Below are 21,750 nucleotides of genomic sequence, written 5' to 3' on the forward strand. Positions count from 1 at the left end.
TGGGATTTCTCTCTGGTTTCTGCCGAGGGTACGTTTACGGTATACAAGCCAAGGATGAGAAAAACACAGGAATGGATTCAAATTCTTTTGTTATTTTATGTGTGGCCTTTCCACTTTCTTCTATATTTTAATGAACAAAGTAAGTCCAGAGTTCGGACTCGTTGGAAAATTCCTTTCTCACGGCTATCCAAAGCAAATCGCCTTCCGCCTTTCTACCCACCCATTATTTCAAAGGCCTTCAGCGGAAATCCTCGCACAGACCTTTCAAATTCAAGGCAGCCTTCTACCAAAAGAAAAGTATTCAAACCTGCAGCCTGCAGCCTGCTCAGAAGATAGACGAACGGGAATAGGAAGATTTGTGGAGCCATGGCACCTTCTGGGTACTACTGGTCTTGCCGCAGATGGCATCGGGTACAGGGTTTCCGGCTAAACTCCGGTAGGTTTTACATTCAACGGCTACGCATCCGGTTTATGGATTTCGTGAGGCTCCTGACCAGGTGGAAATGTGCTTACTTTACAACTCTGGAGTCGCTAAAGAAATGTATCAGTTGCAGTACCAGAGTTAGAAGCCAAATCAGAGGTGTTGCAGTGGAAAGTGGACGATACTATCGGCAGGACTATAAGCTCCAGTCTTGCGGACGCTCGAACTCGTTCTACGCAGAAGCGATTGCAGACTGCCTGGAGTTCATCAAGAGGTCATCATTTGCTACAGCTGATGAAGACTCAGAAATCGCAAGTCGATAGAAGACCTGTATCGGGTTTTCTTCAATGATATTTGGGTGTTATTTTTATATCTCATTTTTTCTCTTTTCAGTTTTCGATTTACCATCTCTGTAATATACTTCTCTCTTCCTTCTCTTTTTATTTCCCGGGGCTTGGGGCGCAGGCGGGGAGCTTGGAAGGGTTGCAAGACAAACAAAAGAGCATTGGGACTTGATTTTGTGTTCATTTAATGAAATGAATAGTTGCATTTTCAGAGCAGAGAATGAGAATCCATTTTTACCTGTTCTTTCTCCATGAAAAAGTGTTAAAAGCTGTGCATAACCATCCAAGAAATCTCCTTTTTTCTTCCACTTTCGTTCTGTAATAGGACCAAGCAAAAGGAAGAAATCCCTCTATTGCTTCCCCAGATGGATTATGAGAAGAAAAGAAAAACTCAGATAGTTGATCTGTCTTCACAGAATCCAGCCAAATGGTTCATGACTTCTCTAGTATGCTGTTGAAGTCATTGGTTGTTGAATCTAAATCAAATTGGTTTCAAACACTGGGATTTGTGCAAGATTAAACGTTTATGAGCCTCAGAAGAGACGAGTTTCGAATTCGGATGATCAGTGCAGCTCTGCCGTTACTATCAATCAACAGTAACTCAATTATGTGCATGGGTTTCAACATTTCTAATTTTGGATTTTTTAGAGAAAAGAGTAATCATCCATCATCCCGTTAAGCAGAACCAGAAGAGCGAAACAGAACATGGGCGGTAACAGCTTCAACAATTACAGCGGCCGAAACGTCCATTAATTTGAATACAGAGACCTAAAAGCTGGTATCATTAATTGGAGAAAAAAAAACACTTCTAGCATTTTGGGGCTTCGCGGGATTCCATTGAAATGGGGGTTTAAAGTTTGATTACTCTTTTGTTCGCGAGTCGCATCCTTCTGCAGTTGGTTTCGACTTTCCGATCGAAGACAAAAATTACGCGAGGATTGAGACAGCTGATGTTTCCGTCTTCCTTCCCTGCATTTAACAAACGCATCGCCTTTTGGGTAGGAATAATTTAGGAATTATTAATGCGTTACTGTGTCGGACGTCGAAATTGCTCTCCCCAAAATCAGGAACTGTTGTTTTGGTATAGGAAATGATATTAAAATCCGATACGTTTCTGTTGTTTTTAACGACGTTGGTTTCTTTTAATTTTTTATAAACTTTGGAATAGTATGCTTCAGATTCATTTTTAAACTTCTGAGAGAGGCTAGGCATCGGTTCGTTGGCATCCTATTAGGAACAATCGGAACAATAGCCATGGATGCATCATGCATGAACGCAACGGCCCTCTTACTTCTTGTCAATTGCTGTCGCAGACGCAGTTTTGAACGTCAGACTTGGGGACTGAGTCACAGGCACGGTTGAAGCGGCCTGCTACTCGGTTTGAACCAGGCAACCGGCGCGGTGAACCGGACGAAGAGGTGCTTAGCGCGGGCGATTTCGCGCGCTAAACACCGCGTCCACAGGACCACGGCCGAAGCAAAACCAGGTTAAAAACTGGGCGGCAATGCGCTGCTGTTTAGGCTTCCTGTCGTTTCTCCGCAGAGCCACCGGCAGAAACGTTGCGACCATCTCGTCTGCCACCGCCGCCGCTGCTTCCGCCGAAGTTCACCGACCCACTATGGACGGCCCACAAACCCTACGGACGCGCGTCTGCATCATCGGCAGCGGTCCTGCCGCTCACACTGCTGCTATCTATGCCGCACGGGCCGCCCTCTCCCCGGTTCTCTTTGAGGGTTGGATGGCTAATGATATTGCTCCCGGAGGGCAGCTGACGACCACCTCCGACGTCGAGAACTTCCCTGGTTTCCCCGATGGCATACTCGGCATCGATCTCACTGACCGCTTCAGGAACCAGTCGCTGCGGTTCGGTACGCATATCATCACCGAGACTGTCACTTCCGTTGACTTCAAGTCCCGCCCTTTCAAGGTTGTGTCAGAGAATCAAACCGTTGTTGAAGCGGATTCTATCATTGTCGCTACCGGGGCCGTTGCCCGCCGCCTCAAGTTCCCCGGTTCCGGTGAAGGAGAGGGGGGATTTTGGAACCGTGGGATTTCTGCTTGTGCTGTGTGTGATGGCGCGGCGCCCATCTTCCGAGACAAGACTTTGGCCGTCATCGGTGGAGGGGATTCCGCCATGGAGGAGGCGAACTTCTTAACCAAGTATGGGTCTAGGGTTTACATTATCCATAGGAGGGATACTCTAAGGGCTTCGAAGATTATGCAGGAGAGGGCAACGAAGAATCCGAAGATTGGAATGATTTGGAATACGGAGGTGGTGGAGGCATATGCGGACGAGACGAAAAGGGTTTTGGGAGGGCTGAAGCTCAAAAATGTGAAGAGTGGGGGGATCTCGAATTTGAAGGCTTCCGGGCTATTCTTTGCCATTGGTCACGACCCTGCGACCAACTTTCTGAACGGGCAGCTGGAGCTCGATTCGGAGGGATATATTGTTACGAAGCCAGGGACGACCCTCACGAGTGTAAGGGGAGTGTTTGCAGCCGGAGATGTGCAGGACAAGAAGTATAGGCAGGCGGTTACAGCTGCAGGCTCAGGTGAGAATTATTCTTTCCCTTCTATAAATCTCTTATGAGCGTTACCAACTTGCACCATGAGTATACTTTGCTTCAGTTTCGTATCATTGCTTTCAATTATCGTGATAAATTGGTTATTGGCAGAAAACGATGCGTCCAGGAAGACGGTTTAGTAACTTTAGTTAATTGTAATACTTCACACTATTAGAGTCTGATTGGAACCCCTAGAAAAGAAAAGAAATATAAAAAGAAAAGAAAAGAAAGATGAAAAGAAAAGAAAAGAAAGAGAAAAGAAAAGAAGTTTTTTTTTTCTTGTTTGGATGTCCATGGAAAATAAGAGAGAAAACAAAAGAGAAACTTGATTTCTCGTTTGGATGCACAAGGAAAATGGAAAAGAAAAGAAAATTAATAATTTTTTATTCCAAAGATATGGGAGTACCATGATGTAAAGGTTTTCCACAAACTATTCCTAGAGAGGATCAATCCTCAAAAACTGCATTTTGCTATCTTTTTGTGTGGATGGGAGTGCAACAAGGTTCAAAGAGAAGAGGAAATTGGGATGCTTACAAGAGCGGTACATTCGCCAGCAACAAAAATGTTGCCGGTCACGTAAGCAGACCAATCATGAATAAGAAATTGAACAAGAGATTTCAACAGAGGATCTGTATAGCCCCAAGTTCTTACTCTACTGCTCTTTAAACCCATTCTTTTTGCAGAAGCATCTCCGTTATCTCCAACCTGAACAAACTTGGAGCTATCGAGTTCATTCTGATCTTGTGCACACCCGACTCCAGCGCCATCACCTGTTGAGACACAACGCCTCAATCTCTCAAAAACCATTACAGGAAGAAAAGACCCAATTATAGGCCATTGAAGAGATGAAGATATTAACTTACCTGGGTCATTAAATCCATACCAACTTTTGATGCGCCATAGGCGACCCCTCCGAGTGCAAGGCCACGACCAAGAGCAGAAATAGAAGAAATATTGACGATTGAACCTTCCACATTAGCATTATGCATGCTACTGCAGACAAATTTTGCGGTTTGCCATGATCCGGTTAAATTGGTTCTGAAAACTTTGTCCCACTCCCCTTCTGTCAAATCCAGAGTAGAACGAACATTGCCTGGTATAGCTCAAATGCTCAGATCAACAAGAGAAAATGAAATAATCTAACACCTTTGTCGTGAGATTTTAGGAAAAAGAAAAAAAAGTTCAATCCTTCCAAAGGTGTCCCATGCTTTCTGCACAGTAACATCGATGATGAGTTCTACTGTAGTCACATCGAGCTGCAGCGCAAGGGAAGATCTCACCGTGGGGCAATTTGGGGTAGACGAAGAAAAGAGTTAAATTGACCAATCTCCTTGCACAAAGAGTTCAGTTTATCTATTCTTCGAGTTGCGACTATGATCTTGCAACTGGCCTTTGCAAAGTCCAAGTAGAAGTCTCGATCGAGGCCGGACGAAGCTCCGGTAACCATTACCACCTTTCTCTTACTCGTCAAAGGGAAGGGGCTTCTCTTACTCGTCAAAGGGAAGGGGCTTCTCTTGCTCGTCAAAAGGAATGAGCTTTCTCTTACTCGTTGGAGGGAAGGAGCTCGGTTGAGGATGATATAGGGCTCAACGATAGAAAGGGGACGGATGAAATGTCTAAGATCTCAAATCACCCCGATAAAATTTTCTCCCTACTCTCTATTTCTTTTCTGTTCTCTCCAAATTCTTTGATTCTTTGAGAGAAAAATACTAAAAGTGAAAATGGTTTTCCATATTTTTTTTCTTTTCTCTCCACGATTCTCTGCTGCCTAACAACAAAAAATTATTTTCTTTCTTCTTTTCTTTTCTAGGGGATCCAAACAGACCCTTAGTGGAGAGGTCTCGTTTTCTTTTTCCGTACATTTGGGCAATGGCGTAACTGGTGAATGATTTGGGTTTACTGTGCTTAGAAAATATAGCTCACTTGGACATAGTTGACACCTTCCTCAGTCATCATCAAAGGACTTATGTAGAATTTGGGATTCGTTTCATGTGAAAGTTTCTCATCGTGTTGTTTGTAATGCTCTGGAAGTTTATTTGTGCTTCATGTCTCAGGAAATAGTACCTTTCTTGAGGATTAGTTTAATATTAAATGTAGTTTGTCAATGAGTCTTAATTAGGTTCATTTGGCCTATGTATGCAGCAGAATTGATGCTCATAGTTCCTCAGATTGGGAATCCATACCTTATCAGTTATCTAAACTTCCTACGATATAATATGGGTAGCATACCCAGTATAGATTGGTCTGTACAACCATTATGCTCTCCTAATAGACTGTTGGCTAATAAAACTGAGATGTTAATCTGTGAGCAAAGTACCTGGAATCTTCTACTGATCAGCCCATTTGATAGATTGAATAAGTACTCTTCCTTGGAGTTTGAATTATCTAAGGATTTTAAATTTAGAAAATTACTTCATTTTCGATAGTATTTCTATCTCATTTTCCTTGATCTACACAATTCCTTGCAATTTTCTTACACCCCTCTAGAAGTTGCTGTAGCTTTCCTTTTGTGCTGCTGATGTTATCAAATGGTGAATTGGTCAAGTCCAGATTGCAAAATTTCACTTATGAACCCGTTTTCTATCCTGTAGATGTAGGCTGCTGCTGTTGGCAGTTTTCTTTCAATTTCATTTTTAAACATAATATTCTATTTAAAACAGCGGTGGGTGTATTAATGTTTTGTACTGTGTAATGTCCAATACATCTCGCATTTGCAGGATATCATTATGTTACACCTTCCAGCTTAATCAAGTGTCATTACCAGTGTAATGTAATGTCTGTTATGTTTTTTATTCGGATTTTGGACAGTCTGATACTGGCGCTGGCAACACTACAACCACCCTTGTGTAAAATTTGAATACATTAAGTACTGGTTTTTTAGTTTGTGAGGTTGATTGAAGGAGAGAATATGATTACCATCAGGGAGAGGGAGAGCATCTAATATGTTTTCTATGAACATCTGTTTGGTGGCTTGTAGGAATAGCGTACTTGTAGTCTGTCAATATAAAAAGTTAATCAATACAATTGAAAACCAGAGTTGAAATTCAATCAGCCAACCCCTGCTATTGGAATGGAAGACACTTTCAAAATTTGCTATGCATTTGTAAATCTGTCAAATTCTTATTGATAGAACATGTGTTTTTTTCAAGGGAAATCATGGGGATTCTATTAACAAAGCAGGAAAAGCAGCTTTGGATTTTTTTTCTTCCAGTTGTGTGTGTCTCAGATTTCTGAGACATCTTGTCCACACCAATATCCATGATGTCTGAGGTGTCTGGAGACTTCCCATTATGCCAAGAGTTTTTTATACTGGGGGTGAGATGTCTTGTTCCCCTGAAAATCCAGGGCATCTCAACTGATATACGAGATGTCTTGGTGAGAGAACCACCCCTGTTGCTTTCTAAGTTGAGTTTTAGAATACTACTTAACATGTAGAACAAAACTCGTTGTAGAAATATGTTTCTTTATTGTAATTGCTTGTCTTAGTATTGGTTTGGTAATAGCATCTGAATCCAGTATACTTCAATTTTTCTAGTTAAATAGACAAGAAAGTCGCTATATCATGTGGTTGTGAGTATCTGCATGCTTGTTATTCTCACCAACTTGAATTTTAAAGGAATTTGAGCACTAACAAATGTGAGGCAATTATCGTCTCATTTTCAGATTTATGTTTTCGCTCTTACATTTTTTTTTTAATTCTCCAAGATAACAATATTTTATATTCAGGAGGCTTTTATGTGCACTTTTGTTGGGATAAATCTTTTGGGAGCATGCTTTCTTCTTTTTCCTTTCCTTTTTTTCATGGTCCTTATTGTATCTGGTTTCCTGGAAAAGGGCCCAAAAGAGCTGGAGACTTTTCTTATGGCTTTTACACATACTCCATCCCTTAGAAATGATACTTTTCCTTGATGGAATAGCTTCACAATGGCAATGACATTTGTCTTTGTGTATATTTTTTGGATCAATTTTATGCCTTTACTTTGTACTTTTAGAATATCATCTCGTGGTTCCAACTGTAGGGTTTAGGGCGATTCCTGCTTGCCATTGGGACCCTGCAGATGCTGAAAACTTTGTTAAATCATCTGCTTTGCTTCATATTGAGTGGTACTGAAGGTGTATGGGTGCAAATACAATTTAGCCAAAAGCACACTATGAAATTCTGAAGAATTAACCAGAATATAAGAAAAATTAACCTGAACTAAGCATACAATGCGTATACTACTGGCAAAGGCATTTCCTATTGTAATCAGGTGGCTATCATAGCACTATCCTCAGTCTAGGAGGCTATGATATGATTTTATGAAACTGTAGCAGATGGCTCGAGAATAGATGTAGTTTGGCTGCACAGTTTGAAAGCTGCCAATATCATTTCTGATAGTCTTGAAAAGGATGGTGTGAACCAGTGTTGTAATTGTGGTGGAATCTTCCCCCCTTCTTGGGTTGAGGCTTGGCCTTTTCCTGGTGTTGTACTATTCTTTAATTGATTTAATGAAAAACTATGTATTTAAAAAAAGAAAAAGATCTACTACGAGCAAAGGTATTGGTTTGCAGAAGATAATTAATCCTATAGATTGGATTAATATATTCAGTTTTTTTTTTTTTTTTTGATAAAGATGTAATCCATTAAAAACAAAAAATTACAAAGAGATAGGGAGCATATCCGTAACAACAAGATGTTGAAGAGATGCTCCCTGTTTGGCAAGCACATCTGCTGCCGAATTTGCAGATCTCGGAGTGTGAGACCAAATATAAGAAAATAGTGAGGTTATCTCTAAAATCTCCTGGAAAATTTCCCAATGCCTCCTTGGCGGAAATGAGGTGCCACGGCCCCATCCAATGACTACCTTGGAATCCCCTTCAATGTGAATTGGGCCACTACATTTATCTTTGAAAATCCGGAGCCCGTTGAGAAGACCATGAAGCTCTGCAGACGTTGAGTCGGAGATGCCTAATGGACCCGCATAAGAAAACCACTGATTGCCAAATGAGTCTGAAATCACACCTCCGAAACCTGCGATCCCCGGATTACCGAGAGAAGAACCATCGAAATTCAATTTTAAGTAGCCAACCTCTGGGGGCGCCCACTCTTTCATAACTTGAGTCTTGGTCCCCAAATACATCCTTGCTAGATTGCTCTAGTTTTCACGAATAGAAGTACCCTTGAAAGAACTAAAAGGTTTTTTTGTCAAGAGCCAGATGGATATTTGGCCCATCACTTTGTCCGCTACATTTTTTTCAGATTCAAATTTAGCCTCGAACCGCCTCCTATTCCGTTCATTCCAAATCCCCCATGGCAAAAACTAGCACATGCCGATAGCATCATTTTACCGAGCCCAGGAAGGGGATAACCATAAATTGACTTGCTAAAACTGAACAGATCTGCAGAGATACATATTTGCAAGTCGAAATTGCAAAAGATAGAGGACCAAACCTTCCAAGAATACGGGCATAATAACAGGGTATGGCTGGCGGATTCTTCTTCAATGTTACAAAGAGGACATAGCAAGTCTATTGAGGGGTGACCCCTTCTTCGAAGCACATCCGCTGTAAGGATCTTATTTTGGCAGGCACTCCACATGAAGAATTTTACCTTTGGAGGGCAACAAAGACGCCACACAAAATAAATATCAAGCGCACTATGCGTTGAGTCCCAACCATTAATGTGTCTGTATGCAGATACAACTGAGAATTTTCCGCTTTTGTCAGGCCACCATATGAGCTTGTCTGCATTAGAAGGCCTCATCCTGACACGATTCAAAGAATCTAGTAAGCGGCTTGCTTCCATCACTTCTACATCAGAAAGACCCCTTCTGGGATGGAGACTCAAAACACCTCCCTCGAAAGCATCTGCTACTGTTATCTCCCTTTGAGTGGAGATGAGAAATAGACTGCTAAAAGAGTTTCTCAAAGGTTCCTGTCCTGTCCACCAATCGTCCCAAAATTTAAGAGACCTGCCGTTACCCACAAAGAATCTACAAGCTGAGGAGAAAACTGGAAGAAGTAAATGAAGAGATTTCCAAATTGATGATAGCCTTCTTCGATTTCCCCCTGACATCCACCATAAAGAATTCCAACCCAACTTGGTACGAACCATATCCTTCCAAAGGTTTGATGAATTTGTGTTAAACTTCCATATCCACTTAAGAAGCAAGGCTTTGTTCAGTTCTTTTGATTTTCGAATCCCAAGTCCACCTAATTTCTTAGGCAAACAAACTTCATCCCATCTAACCAGGTGATATTTAAAGGAATCACTCGAACCTCTCCAAAGAATATATATTCAGTTTTGAAAGTTTATGACCTGATAGAAGCTGAAATTATTGCTTAAAAGATTAAATTTTACTCATCAATTTGGATTATATGCAATCAATCTTGTGGGTTTTATTGAATTAATGATTTCACTGTTCATCTTAGCTTGATTTGTCCGTCACTTGAATAGTTTGAAAAAACGTCACTTTAATCTTACTGATGAAGTTATTGTTGGCTTTGTTTATTTATTAAAACAAAAACTCAATAACAGTTTTGTCTTTTGTTAAAAATAGAATGAGAATATGGGTATGGTTGTTGTATATATTGAAAGAAAGTAGTAATCTGGTGAATGATACATGTTTTTAAAGAGTCTTTGTTTGAGGTGCATCTACTCTCTCTCTCCCTTTCTCTTGTCTGTGTATCCTTTTTTCACCATTGTCTGCTTTGATGAAATGATAGAGGTTGATGAGTTATTAATAGGCTAGGTGCATGATAAATGAAAATAGAGGAAACAATTCAATTCATATGGCAAAGCTGAGTATAGTTGGGATAAGTCTTTGATGGTGCTGTGGTGTGCAAACCTTATATGTAATCCTGTCTAACTACTTGTTGTAAATGCAGTGAGTTCTCATTATAATTTTTTAAATGGTTAAGTTACCCACATCCAATCCGGCAGTACGAAGGCGACACTGATAGCCACTAGAAACCGTTAATATGAGATTAAACACCAAACATTTTGTTCTATATCATGCTCATGATAAAGCTAATCAGCTTACTATTTTATGAATGTGCAGGATGCATGGCAGCCTTGGACGCAGAACACTACTTGCAAGAGATTGGAGCTCAGGAGGGAAAGACCGATTGACTATGGTTAGGCTCTGCCGAGGAATCAATGACAAGAGTTAAGACCAGTCTGTAGAATGAAAATCATAGGCTGGACATCCATCAATATTGATTTGGTAGTAATTATTTGGATGAATCTTACAAGTTTTAGCAGGTCGTCTATTTCAATTGATCCGCCCATTTGGTATAGCAGTCGTTCAAATGGGTGGATTTCCATTCGTCTTCTACATTCACATCTTTGTTCCATTCACTCTAAACGAGTGCTGCTGCACCGACCCATAAAAATTTCAATTTCCTGCTTTATGTGTGAGTTAAACTGCTACCCATCGGCCCAATTTGATAAGTCTGTAACAAATGCTTGTTCTGAAGCATTCGAAATTCTGTTCCAGGATCCCTCTAATGGCAATCTTGGCTAAGCATTTCTAGATAACTATCGAATTGGATCTTAACTTTCTTATCATGATACATGGTGGGGAACGGGCGCATTGCTGAATTGGTAAATTCTGTGCAAAGTGTTCGGTTTTCTACGTCAGAAACAGCAAACACGTCTGCTGTTTTACTCCCTTGTTTTTTTGTTCTTGCTTGAGGCAATTGGATCGTAAAAATGGTGGAATTGCTAAAATGATCGGAACCTGGTTAATCGAAGAAAATAAATAAGGACATCTGTATGTATCCAATCAATACAACTTATGGAGGGAAATTTACAGTTTGCGGATGATTCAAGAGGATGAGTAAGAGCCAATGCTGCCAGAGCGACAAAGACAAGTTTGTTGAAACGCAAATCAAGTATGAGTGAAGTAGGTGTAATACATAAAAGCAGGGTTCTCATACATGAAAATAAACCTAAGTCTATGGTGGGTGGCAGATATTTCACTGTTTAGAAGCCTAATTCTAGTTTTTGCAAATAAGAAAAAAAGGGGCTTAAATATTAAGAGTTTCAAGTGAATATGATTTCATCAGAATACATGATTCCATGAGTGTTATGATATGAATTGAAGCTTTCAGTTTCTGCTCTTACTGCTTTTCATCGTTTAACATCTCTAGTTTCAAGGAAACCTTATAACATTTCACGCATTCCCCTATCTGCTCATGTGAGATTACATCTCTTTGGTCCCTTCAATTACTCTGAAGAGAATATATGAACATTGTCGACATTGAACATGCAAATATTTGAGAGAATAGAAGAATTTACTATTCTGAATCTTTATAGTGAATGCTTGTTAAGTGCTCTATCAAAGGTTTTGGAGGGGGGAAGAGAGGAATTATGAGACTAGCCCCATGCTTATCCTTGAAACAAACAGATCTCATCTAGCAAGTTTGTCCTCTACCTGTGAACTATTAAACAAAAACTAAAACTGCTCCTTGCACCAAAATTTACAGCGAAAATATGAACTGGAGCTGTGACTATGTACAGCCACAATGTTGAAAGGAGCTGATAAGATTTGAATCATGGAGCTTTTAAATTACTCGTTTCTCTATTTTTCTGTATCATTTGTTGACTCCATTGCTGCATCAACTTTCTTTCAACTCACTTTTTATCTCTTTTATGAATCAAAAAAAGCTTAAAACACCATTTTCATTGCTGATTCTTATTTCTGATTTATTCCCGTTAATTTTAACTGCTTAATAAGTTCATTTCTTATTTGTACATTCACGCAATGATCTCTGCTTTCTCATCACGACTTGCCTACATATTCTTTCATGTTCTTTCATGGCCTTCCATTCTGATCCAAGAGCCTTTTTTTTTTTTTTTTAAGTAGAATTTTGCCGTTACTAAAGTTAATGGATTGGGTTGATTCCTGTCAGTGCAAATAGGAAGTTAATGCAGGGTTGATTCGAGTTGTTAATTTATTCTATGTGCCTGATGAGTCCCTTCTTTAAAAGTAAGATATTAGATAATAGGAGAAAAAATAACTAAATATTTACACAAAATCTTCTAAATCAGTAAGTTCTGCTGAACCAGTTTTGTTGCGTTCATTCGTTATTTACTTTTAACTGCTTATAGTGTCTAAAATGAGTTGTTTTTTAATGTTCCTTTAAACAATCTGTTAGGAATTAAATACCTTAATTCTAAACTAACGAAAACAATAATAATAATCACAGAAGAAAGGAAAAACAAGTATGAAAACAAACAACAAGATTTATACAAATTTGCCTCAAAGTGAGACTATGTCCTGTCTTCCACTGCTGTAGTAATCCACTATGAAGATGAAATAGTTTACAATAGAAATCACACACTTATAACTGTTTCTCTCTAACCTCTCGTGCTGCAACTCGAGATGCTCCTCGGATTAATATGATAAAACCCCAATAGTGGTGGTCCTCAATTATAAAGAGAAAATTAGGGCAACCGCGATACGAGAGTAAAATTCCAAAATTGCCCTTAATGAAACAACAACCAATATATCGTGGATCGAATGGGGGCTTCGCTCCCGCACTCCCAAGGGGGGACTTCCCGCCCCCCATGGTGACCTTACCGTGAAGGTCAATCCGTGACCAACTCAGCATAAGGCGTTAATTAGATTCCACAACTTAACGCAATCAAGCATACCCAATAACTTCAGTCCAACACCTTTTCAAAGAGCTCCTAGGGAAACAAATCAGGTTGATGATCTGCGATAAGAAGATTCATGTAACTCTGGGAAAACCCATTCCTTTTCTTTCCTAGAATGTGAGTCATTAAGAAGATTCATATGTTTTTGGTTTGTGATAAGAGTGTAGAGTGATGAGAGCTAATGTTTTTCTTATTGAGGAATGTTGAGAACATTTACGATAATATAACTTGTTTCTCTGAATTTCAGTGAGCAAACTTGTTAGCAATGTAATTAGATGCAGATTTGCAGGTCTGAATCATCAGCTAAGCAGAAACAAACTGGGAAAGTTTAATGTTTAATCATTCAGAAGTTTAGCTGCTCAGTTCTCTTGTCTTCCCTTACCTCTCTTCCAGAAAATCAATTGATTCATATTGATATCCTCAACTAAATGGTTAAACAAACAGTTCTTTCGAAATCAAGTTTTTCCATTTCAAGCAAGCATAAAAATTCTCCATCATATATATGAGAGCACTCTACCAGTTATGGCTTCCAATGGGAATGAATCATCATCTTGAGTTCCTCACTCAGCCTTGTCCCTTGCTATTGAAGTTTCAATCAACCCAAGGCTGGAAATGAGACAAAAGAAAAGGAAATAAAGAAAATAAAACTGGAAAAAAGTTAATCTGGTCCATGATTTGCATCTCGGGAAAGATCACTTCGTGAAGAATCAAAGATAAAACGACATTGCAGATGATGAAAGATGGAGAGAACTTACATTTATCTTTCATGTGATATATGCGTCCATCTTTCACTTCATGCATGCATGAAGACATGCAAGTATGGGTGTGGAGAGCTGTTGAGCTGCAGCAATTTCTGCCAATAGAATTCCCCAGGACATAGACTTTGAGAGTATCAAGGATGCTGAAACGCATACTGGGGAAGGCAAGCAGAAACGGATGCCCACGTACCCAGAATGAAACAGCAAGCCAGGTTTGGATTTGAGTGATTAGTGGATATAATCAAAGTTTTTAGAGCGGAGGAAGAGACAAGATGACCCTGATTAATTAAGAGAAATTCGTGCTTAGAGAAGTGAAGATTTGGTAGTCAATAAGTAGCAGAAGATAGGAAAAGAGGAACTCATCCATTGAATTTTTCTGTTTTATTTTTTTTATTTTTCTCGTTTTTTTTAATGAGAGAGAAAGAGAACTCGTCCTTGTGAATTTTCAAGTTCCAAAGTTCTTGTTGTTTTAAGTTACTGGCGGGTTAGGGCTTGCTTTTCAGAACTCCTGTTATTTTCTGTAATCAGGAAAAGCAGGAAATTCTTTTGAGAGACTGACACAAAATTCCCTTTTCCTATAAACGTAGTCGAATCGATGGATAACAGATGAAGAAAATCATGCAGTCTGCTGTAAATGTTTTGACGACAGTTTCCATCCTAGTTAGGTAAATGACAACGGAAGTTTCTTCTTTCTCTGTAGTAACGTTTGGTCAGCAAATTGGAGCTCCGCAGAACTGCAGACAACTCCAGTTCCCTTTGCCTTTGCTCCTCTCTGTCACGAATATGCAACCGGGACTTTTTGCAGGGTGTGGGAGAAGAGATGCAGGCTTTTTGGAGCTTGTCAAGACTGTTAGAATAAGGAACTTTTGTTTTCCCATCAGATAAATAGGCATTTTTTTCTTCGACCGATGAGAAGAAATTGATTAAAAAAGGGGAAAGAAACACGTAGTTCATGCAAGGAATATCTACAGTGTAGTAGTTGAATATGAAATTAAGATTATCAGTGCTGACTCTTTGAAATCGAGATTTAGATGCTAGGAGCAGAAGCCTGTAGTTATGTGTGTGGGAATACAGAAAGAGTACCCATCATCAGCACAATCTTCTTCTTTCCGCGGTTTGGTTTCTTCTTTTCTGTGTTTACAATTAGAAATTCGCAAAGTAGTTGTTGCTATTGAATTGAGAAGAGATTTTACACTGAAGTGCTACATAAGAGAGAGGAACAAGAGAGAATATTGGAAATGTGCAGACTGCACGATTTCAAGAGGAAAAAGAAAGAAACAATGACAATGATTCTTTACATGATTCATGAATTCACTGACCTCAGAGATCGGCTGAGTTCTTGTTTGCCTTTTTATTCCTCTTCTTTCTTCTTCTTCAGTCTCTTTCTCCGACTTCATCTTCAACATCCTCAGCTTTAATTTCTTCCTCTTTTCTCTTCCTCCTCTTAAAAACAGCTTCTCCTTGCTGCCGCCACTGGTTCAACAAATCATGGCCTAAATTCCAAAAGAAACCTTCTCGAATCAACCCATCATGCTATCACAATCCTTTTAAGTATCATCAAAAGGGCGACCTCGCGGCGTTATTCCCCCACCCAAAAACATCTCCTGGGAAAGCGTAACTCGGCACATTTACACCCAAATTATAGAAAGAAACTCCGCCGGGGCCGCCTCCACCTTCACCCAGCTGCCCCGTGCCACCGACGCCGCCCGTCACTCCAGAGGACTGTGAAGCTGTGGGACCCACCTGGGCCGCCGGATCCTCTTCTTCCAGAGGCAGCCGTTCGAAGACGGCATTAGCAAAGGAGGCTGCCATCAAGACGACAGGTCCCGACGCCATGAGAGAGCCCACCACATTTCCTCCCACCACTTGCCCCTGCACCCCTGCGAGGAATATCGTCAGCCCGCCCGCAGCGGGCGGTGCCGGAGGTGGAAGCACTGTTCCCGTGAGAGACAGAATCTCAAACCTTCCGGGTAAAGTCGCGACACTTCCCGGCGGGGTTCCTGGCTGTCGAAGACTAACATTCACCACCGTGCCTCCGCCGCTGAGAATACACACTCCCCGGCCCCGTCGCCGCGCATAAGTGGATAGACTCTCCATGATGTCGGCGCCGGTTGAAACTTCCAGCACGTGGGAGCGGAGGGCGTTTGGGCTGTCTCTAGTGATTATGACGGGTGGCTTTGCCTTGTTCTTGGAGCCGGGCGGTCGGCCGCGTGGCCGGCGGCCTGATGACGGAGCTGCCCCGGAGCTCGTTGTTGCAGTGTCTGCATCAGGCTTTTGATCCATCTCGGGGGAGTCACTGTGATCCTCCATCTGGGTCGCATATTGCTGTTCATGCTGCTCCGGCTGAGGCGGTGACCTTTGCAAGTGCAGTTCGGGTCTGAGCAGTTGATGGAAGTAGCAAGAACCTGGACCTGGTTCCATGCCCGCCATCGCCACATCTACTCTCTCCCACCACTTGCTTGCCAGCTTTTTCTTCTTTTTTAACAATCACTCTCCCACTCCAACAAGACCTTTCTAAATTAAAGAGAGAAATCAAATAAACTAAGAGGGAGTTGCATCTGACCTTGGTTTCTTTAATTCTCCTTTCTTAATTTACGCAAGAATAAATCTTCCACTACTAAAATTTTCTTTTATTGACGCAAATCCCCAACCAACACAGAGAAAAATATAAGAGGAAGGAGACTGATACAACCTCAAAACAACAACAAGTCTCCCTTTAGAACAGCTCCAATCTTCTTTCCCTCGAACTTCTCTCAAGCCTCTATGATCTCTTTCACCTCCCTCTTCCCAGTGATCTTATCGTTATATGACCCCAAAACCCAAATAACTCAAGCATCCAAAAATCCAATAGCTAGATCTTTAGCATACACTGAACATTCATTAATCTTCTACCTCCGTGAGCCTCTGCAACCCGTTATTTCAATTCCGAAAAAAAAGGATCAATCGAGCAATCGAACCAGAGTCCCCAAAACAAGACTACAGTTGTTGAAACAATCCAAACCATGAACCCATGGATCCCTCAAAGGTACAAAGGAAGCTAAACGAACTCGAATTCTTTGAAAACCCGATTCCCATGCATCTCATCGACCAGGTTGCAGATCTCGGCATACTGCAGAAGCGTAGGGAACTACACCGAGATCTACACTAAATGAAAGAAACCCAAGAAACCAGCAAAGCCGATGAACATGAGCAACCAGTGCGAAGTGCAGAAGGTATAGAAAAGATCAAACAGCTTAAAAATTCAGTCGTCATCGGTGTCTGAACGCGAGGGCGAGAGAAGGTTGAGAGGAGGAGGAAAAAGGGTACAGACGGTGGAAAGCTTGCACAGGAGGATTGAAGGCTGAAGCAACTACAAAGACAAAAGCATTGGCATATGCGAAGAGAAATAAAATAATGATCAAATTGTTTAATAAAGACACTAACATGGATCTGTATATGTAACCGAAACGAGCAGCACCAGATCAGCGTTCATCGCCCTCTACATTCTACATACGTTGGATACGTACGTTACGTTCGCTCATAATGCATCGATGGTTCTAGCGTTAGGGTTTTCACTTTCAAATAATGTTGTATGCGGGGCCCACTTCTGACAAATTCCGGGCCCGCCAAATAAGACCGCTCCATGCTGAAAGTGGTCCGAACCCTCTTCTCCACCCAACCCAGCTTTGGTCTGGTCGTTTTATTTCGTGAGTTCGTTTTTCAGTTTTCTCTTGTGAAGGAGAACCGAACCGAATCGCCGAACCGGTGGGGTTTAGATAGTATAAATGGGAGAAGGTGGACCGGAGGCGAGTGCCGGCGTTTCCTACTGCCAGATCCATGCGCACTGGAGTTGTCTCCTGGAGAAAGCTCAGCGTCACGTGCGGTCAACGAGTCAAAGTAAATATTAAGCACCGTACAGCTGTCAGAGATGTCAGGGCATCGGAACTTGGTCAACCTTATCTCTGTGCTTTTCTACTCGGCCCCTCCATCTTGCTCTCTCCTATTTCATGCATGTGTAACCCTAGCGGAGGCCTAAAACCTCCGCCACTTAATAGCGGCACTCTTGTCCTCATCAAACACAACCTCCCCCTTGTCCCCACCCGGGGGAGACCGTGGTCCCTCTACCACGTTGGTCCGAGCACGTTCGCCTCCCAAGAACAGGTGACCGTAGCTGTTAGTTTTCTTTGATACCCGCAGTATGTTCTTCGTTTTCCTTAAAAATCCAAAACTGCTGCGTCATCTGTAAACTATTTAGTTTATTTGTTTTTTTTTTTTTGGTTCTTGAAAGGTTCATCTATCAACCGCGCGATCTGTTCATATGGTGCTTGATCTGACTGAACGATTTATAAATTTCTTCTACGCTCTACGTACTTGTAGCTCTGGAGTTGGAGAGTTTAGGTGATCCAGGGGAAGACGATGACAAAGAAAGAACAATGGAGTCGTTTTGCCACCCTGAACGTTCTCTTCTTTCTCTCTCTCCTCAGTCTAATACCGAAAAACTATTTTCATGGAAACCTAGTACATAGGAAGCAAATTCCATCGTGCCACCTTTCCCGTCTTTCTTACATAATTTATCTCTTTTCTGTGGGGATAAATTAATGGACATTTTCCCGTCCCCTCATAAACTAATGCTGCGAGTCCCCGCAGACTTTCCCATGTAAATGGTTTGTTTAAGAAAAAGTAATGCAGAGAAATCCCATCCAAACGAAATATTTTTATATTTTTGTCTATTTGTTCTCATTTTCGTACCCAACAAAAGTCTAAAATAAGTCGATTTGATGCTTCTATTCAATCATTAAAAGGTTGACGCCTCTGAGTCCTGAGAGATGCACAGCCACAGATTTATTCTAGTTTTTCTTCTTCCCAACTTCAATGTCCCTTAAAACCAAAAAAGAAATACAAATAACCATAAGGCAACATCATATTCTATTCCTGTTTTTTTGGAGACTTCTGGGTTTGGGTGCTCTTGTATTTAACTTTTAAAAAAGCCAATCAGATTATCTAATCCATGAACTGAATCTCATTTCATATCAGCAAATCCTGTTTTTCTTTTCTTTTTTCTTAAATTATAGCTTCGCCTGTTTGAGCTTCATGTTTCTTTAGATGAATGAAAACTACATTCCCCAGACATGAATAGATAAAAACATCCTGTCCATCATGTCACCAGGATTAACATCAGTTTGGTTTGGTTTAGATTTTTAAGATTTAAGTATGTATTATCAGCTTTTTAGCCGAGAAAAGACACAGAACATTAAGAATACTAAACTAGTTGATAAACAGTGGAAAAAAGTGAAGGTGTGGAGAATATCTGAAGAGGTTGTTTTATAGTTCCAAAATCTAAATAGGTTATCATTAACACGATCATCAGATCGGCGGTAGACCCAACTGGGAACCCACTCTTGTTCTTAATGGGTGCTTTTGGCATAAGCTAATCAAGTTTCTGTAGATAATTAACAGTGACGAAGCTAAAGCTAATTATTTGACTTCAAAGTGACAAGTCCCATGATTTGAAATGCATATGTGCACATAATGGAATTGCTCAACACTGGAATAAACTTGAGGGATAGATTGGCTTTCCTGTAGGCAATGGGACTGGTTCATTCAAACCTGAAAGGTTGAATTGGAACTGTAGGAAGGGGGAGGGAAAAGATGATGCACCTTAGACTTGACAAAACCCTAGGGACACGAAATGACCTAATTATCAAATTAAAGCCTAACCAAAGTTGTGCATGACTTTTAATAATATTTAGAGAGGCCGGTGCTAGGCCACATCAGCATCGACCCATGGCCATGATACCGACCCACTTGTCCTCTTCTAGGGATATAAATTTCAACGGGACACAATCCCCGGTTCCGAGACCTTTAATTTGGCTGAATGTAACCTAATTCCCCCATTATTTAATCTAATCTGTGGATGGGAATGGAGGGAAATGATTGCAACCCCCTCCAGTGAACGCCCTATTCACCCCTGTTTTTTTAATCCTTTAGTTAGGTATGTACTAGTAATCTGTGTACATCTTAGCAATCTTTAGTTACTTTTTCTAGGCCCACATTGGACTTGGGTGCCGGACGTGGTGGCCCACCACGGAAAAAGAGGACGCAGAGTGGGAACGCCACGTGTCAGACCATCGCACGGCGCGTTCACGTGAACGAAGCTGCCACGTCGGAAGGGATCGGCGATCTAGGTGAGATTGCGTGAAGGATCGGAGTGGGACCGGATTCACGTGCTTGGGCCGGGGGGTGGGGGCCATTAAGAAAAGCCACGTGAGCCGCGCCGACTTGACTTTATCGGTGAGAGATGGATGGAGAAGTCTGACGTGGCGCGACTATTTTAGCTTTAGTGGTTGCGGCACCCAATGGCACGTCCGAGGGAGAAGGAAAGGACGAGGTTAATGTCCGAGGGTGAGAACATCATGGGCCGTCCAATTAGTGGGCCCTAATAAAAACGTAATGACCAATCATCCATCTATAACTTAATTCTTCCACTTGTCCGACATGGCATATCACATGCATTCCTTTCCCAGAAACATAAAATTTACTTTAAATTTCCATCCAAAAAAAAAAAAAAAAAGGTTTATCTACCAAAGTCTAATAATTAAAACATACATCGGATTCGGTTTGGGTTCTTGAAATCGATGCTACATCTTCACATGAGAGTCCTTCTTCCTCTATTCTGATTTATGATACGGAGATCTGCTATTTAATAGGACTCTTTCACACCTTTCGTCACTGCTTCGATCAATATCAACTCCCACCTTCCCTCTAATTCTTGCAAGTCAACTTAAAAACCCTTCACACGATGCCCGAGCCATGTTAAACATTTCTCTCTTGCTTCTCAGCCAATTAGTAATTGTCATAATTGTGTCCTTTTTCACTTTCTTCTTCTAAATCTGACCAAAAAATCCTCTCTATGCCATGCATCTTCTGCAAATGACCACCCTTCAGTGCGTTTGTATTCAAACAAATCTTTGGGAAACACCCAACCTCTAGAGTTTGGCATGGTGATAGGTTTTAACTTCTTGGTACTAAAACAAAAAGGGGAAATTTTTGTTCCCACAATTGGCTTCAAACACTAAGCAGGAACTGCCCCGCTACTACAGATAGGAGCATGTTAGCAGTTCTTGCTTTTCAGGGACAACCATTTATCCCTTTAAGAATTAAGCAATTCCTGTCTTTTGATGGAAAAAAACCGACTTAAGAAATTTGGATCTGGTTTAGCAGAAGTGTCTGTGACTTCTCCATCAAGGAACTTCTGAATAGATGAGACACTTTTCTGCAACTTCTGGAATTTGAACGTTCAAGCTTCCGTTTATATTCTGATTATGTATGATAGAAATCCATTTCTTACAGAGCATTCACCATTCTGAACCACAAAGTGCCTGGTTTATCTACCAATTTATAAAAGATATCTATTGATCCATCTTAGAATGTCGATCACATAGGCACTAACAACAATGACCATCTTAACATCAAGCATTTATTCCTTAACCAACACATTCAAATCCAGCTCATTCTGAATATAACGTTTACAAGTAAAACATTTAACACCTGCAAAGAGACTGCAAGAAGATCAGAACAGTCGAATGTATGAAAAGGCAATTATAAGTTTGAGGTCCAAAACCTCCAAATACAGAATTACCTTGAACCTTTTTAACTTACGAAGCATGACTAACAAAATAATTGGTGAGACTTTGTTTTCTAAGCATCTCTTCAATTTAGGAAAGTCTCACCTCCTTTAAGTTGAATATTTTGTGTGCTTCGTATTTCAATCAACCCATACATCTCACCCACCAAAACCCAAGAAGTCCAAAATTTTGGGAACAAATTATTTTTCATCTATCTGCTGTGTCAATGAGTTTACCGTATCTGAACTTTTCCCCAATAAGCATCTTCTGAAAATTCCTGAATCTTACCAACCTGCCCACGGGAAGTGCTTGGGCTTGACAGGGAGCCATCACCAGGTCTTCCAGCTTTGGATACAAATCCAAGTCCCAAAAAACAGAAAAACAAGATGACAAAGTCTAACACCATGTTAGATCTT

At 40.9% G+C, this 21,750-nt stretch overlaps 2 protein-coding genes across 2 annotated transcripts; one reads left to right on the plus strand and one right to left on the minus strand.

The window, feature by feature from the left end:
* Positions 1–2,128: 2,128 nt before the first annotated feature.
* Positions 2,129–10,716, plus strand: LOC137946360 (thioredoxin reductase NTRB-like). Its single transcript, XM_068792626.1, has 2 exons — positions 2,129–3,317; positions 10,370–10,716. Exons 1-2 carry the CDS (start codon positions 2,270–2,272, stop codon positions 10,438–10,440), a joined length of 1,119 nt encoding a protein of 372 aa, XP_068648727.1. The 5' UTR covers positions 2,129–2,269; the 3' UTR covers positions 10,441–10,716.
* A 4,254-nt stretch (positions 10,717–14,970) lies between these two features.
* LOC137946150 (AT-hook motif nuclear-localized protein 25-like) lies at positions 14,971–16,168 on the minus strand. Its single transcript, XM_068792353.1, has one exon. It carries the CDS (start codon positions 16,158–16,160, stop codon positions 15,288–15,290), a length of 873 nt encoding a protein of 290 aa, XP_068648454.1. The 5' UTR covers positions 16,161–16,168; the 3' UTR covers positions 14,971–15,287.
* Between the last annotated feature and the right edge of the window lie 5,582 nt (positions 16,169–21,750).

Source organism: Aristolochia californica, unplaced genomic scaffold (genome assembly GCF_029961685.1).
Source record: "Aristolochia californica isolate CCGP_79_NKW_82.1479 unplaced genomic scaffold, dmAriCali1.0.hap1 SCAF_12, whole genome shotgun sequence".
Classification (NCBI taxonomy): Eukaryota; Viridiplantae; Streptophyta; class Magnoliopsida; order Piperales; family Aristolochiaceae; genus Aristolochia; species Aristolochia californica.

What these genes read in the sequence shown, in the direction of transcription:
- LOC137946150 (XM_068792353.1), bottom strand. Translation starts at nt 16,160, where the DNA reads ATGGCGGGCATGGAACCAGGTCCAGGTTCTTGCTACTTCCATCAACTG.
- LOC137946360 (XM_068792626.1), top strand. Translation starts at nt 2,270, where the DNA reads ATGCGCTGCTGTTTAGGCTTCCTGTCGTTTCTCCGCAGAGCCACCGGC. An exon ending in GGTTACAGCTGCAGGCTCAG is followed by an intron (nt 3,318 to 10,369) that starts GTGAGAATTATT and finishes ATGAATGTGCAG; the next exon opens with GATGCATGGCAGCCTTGGAC.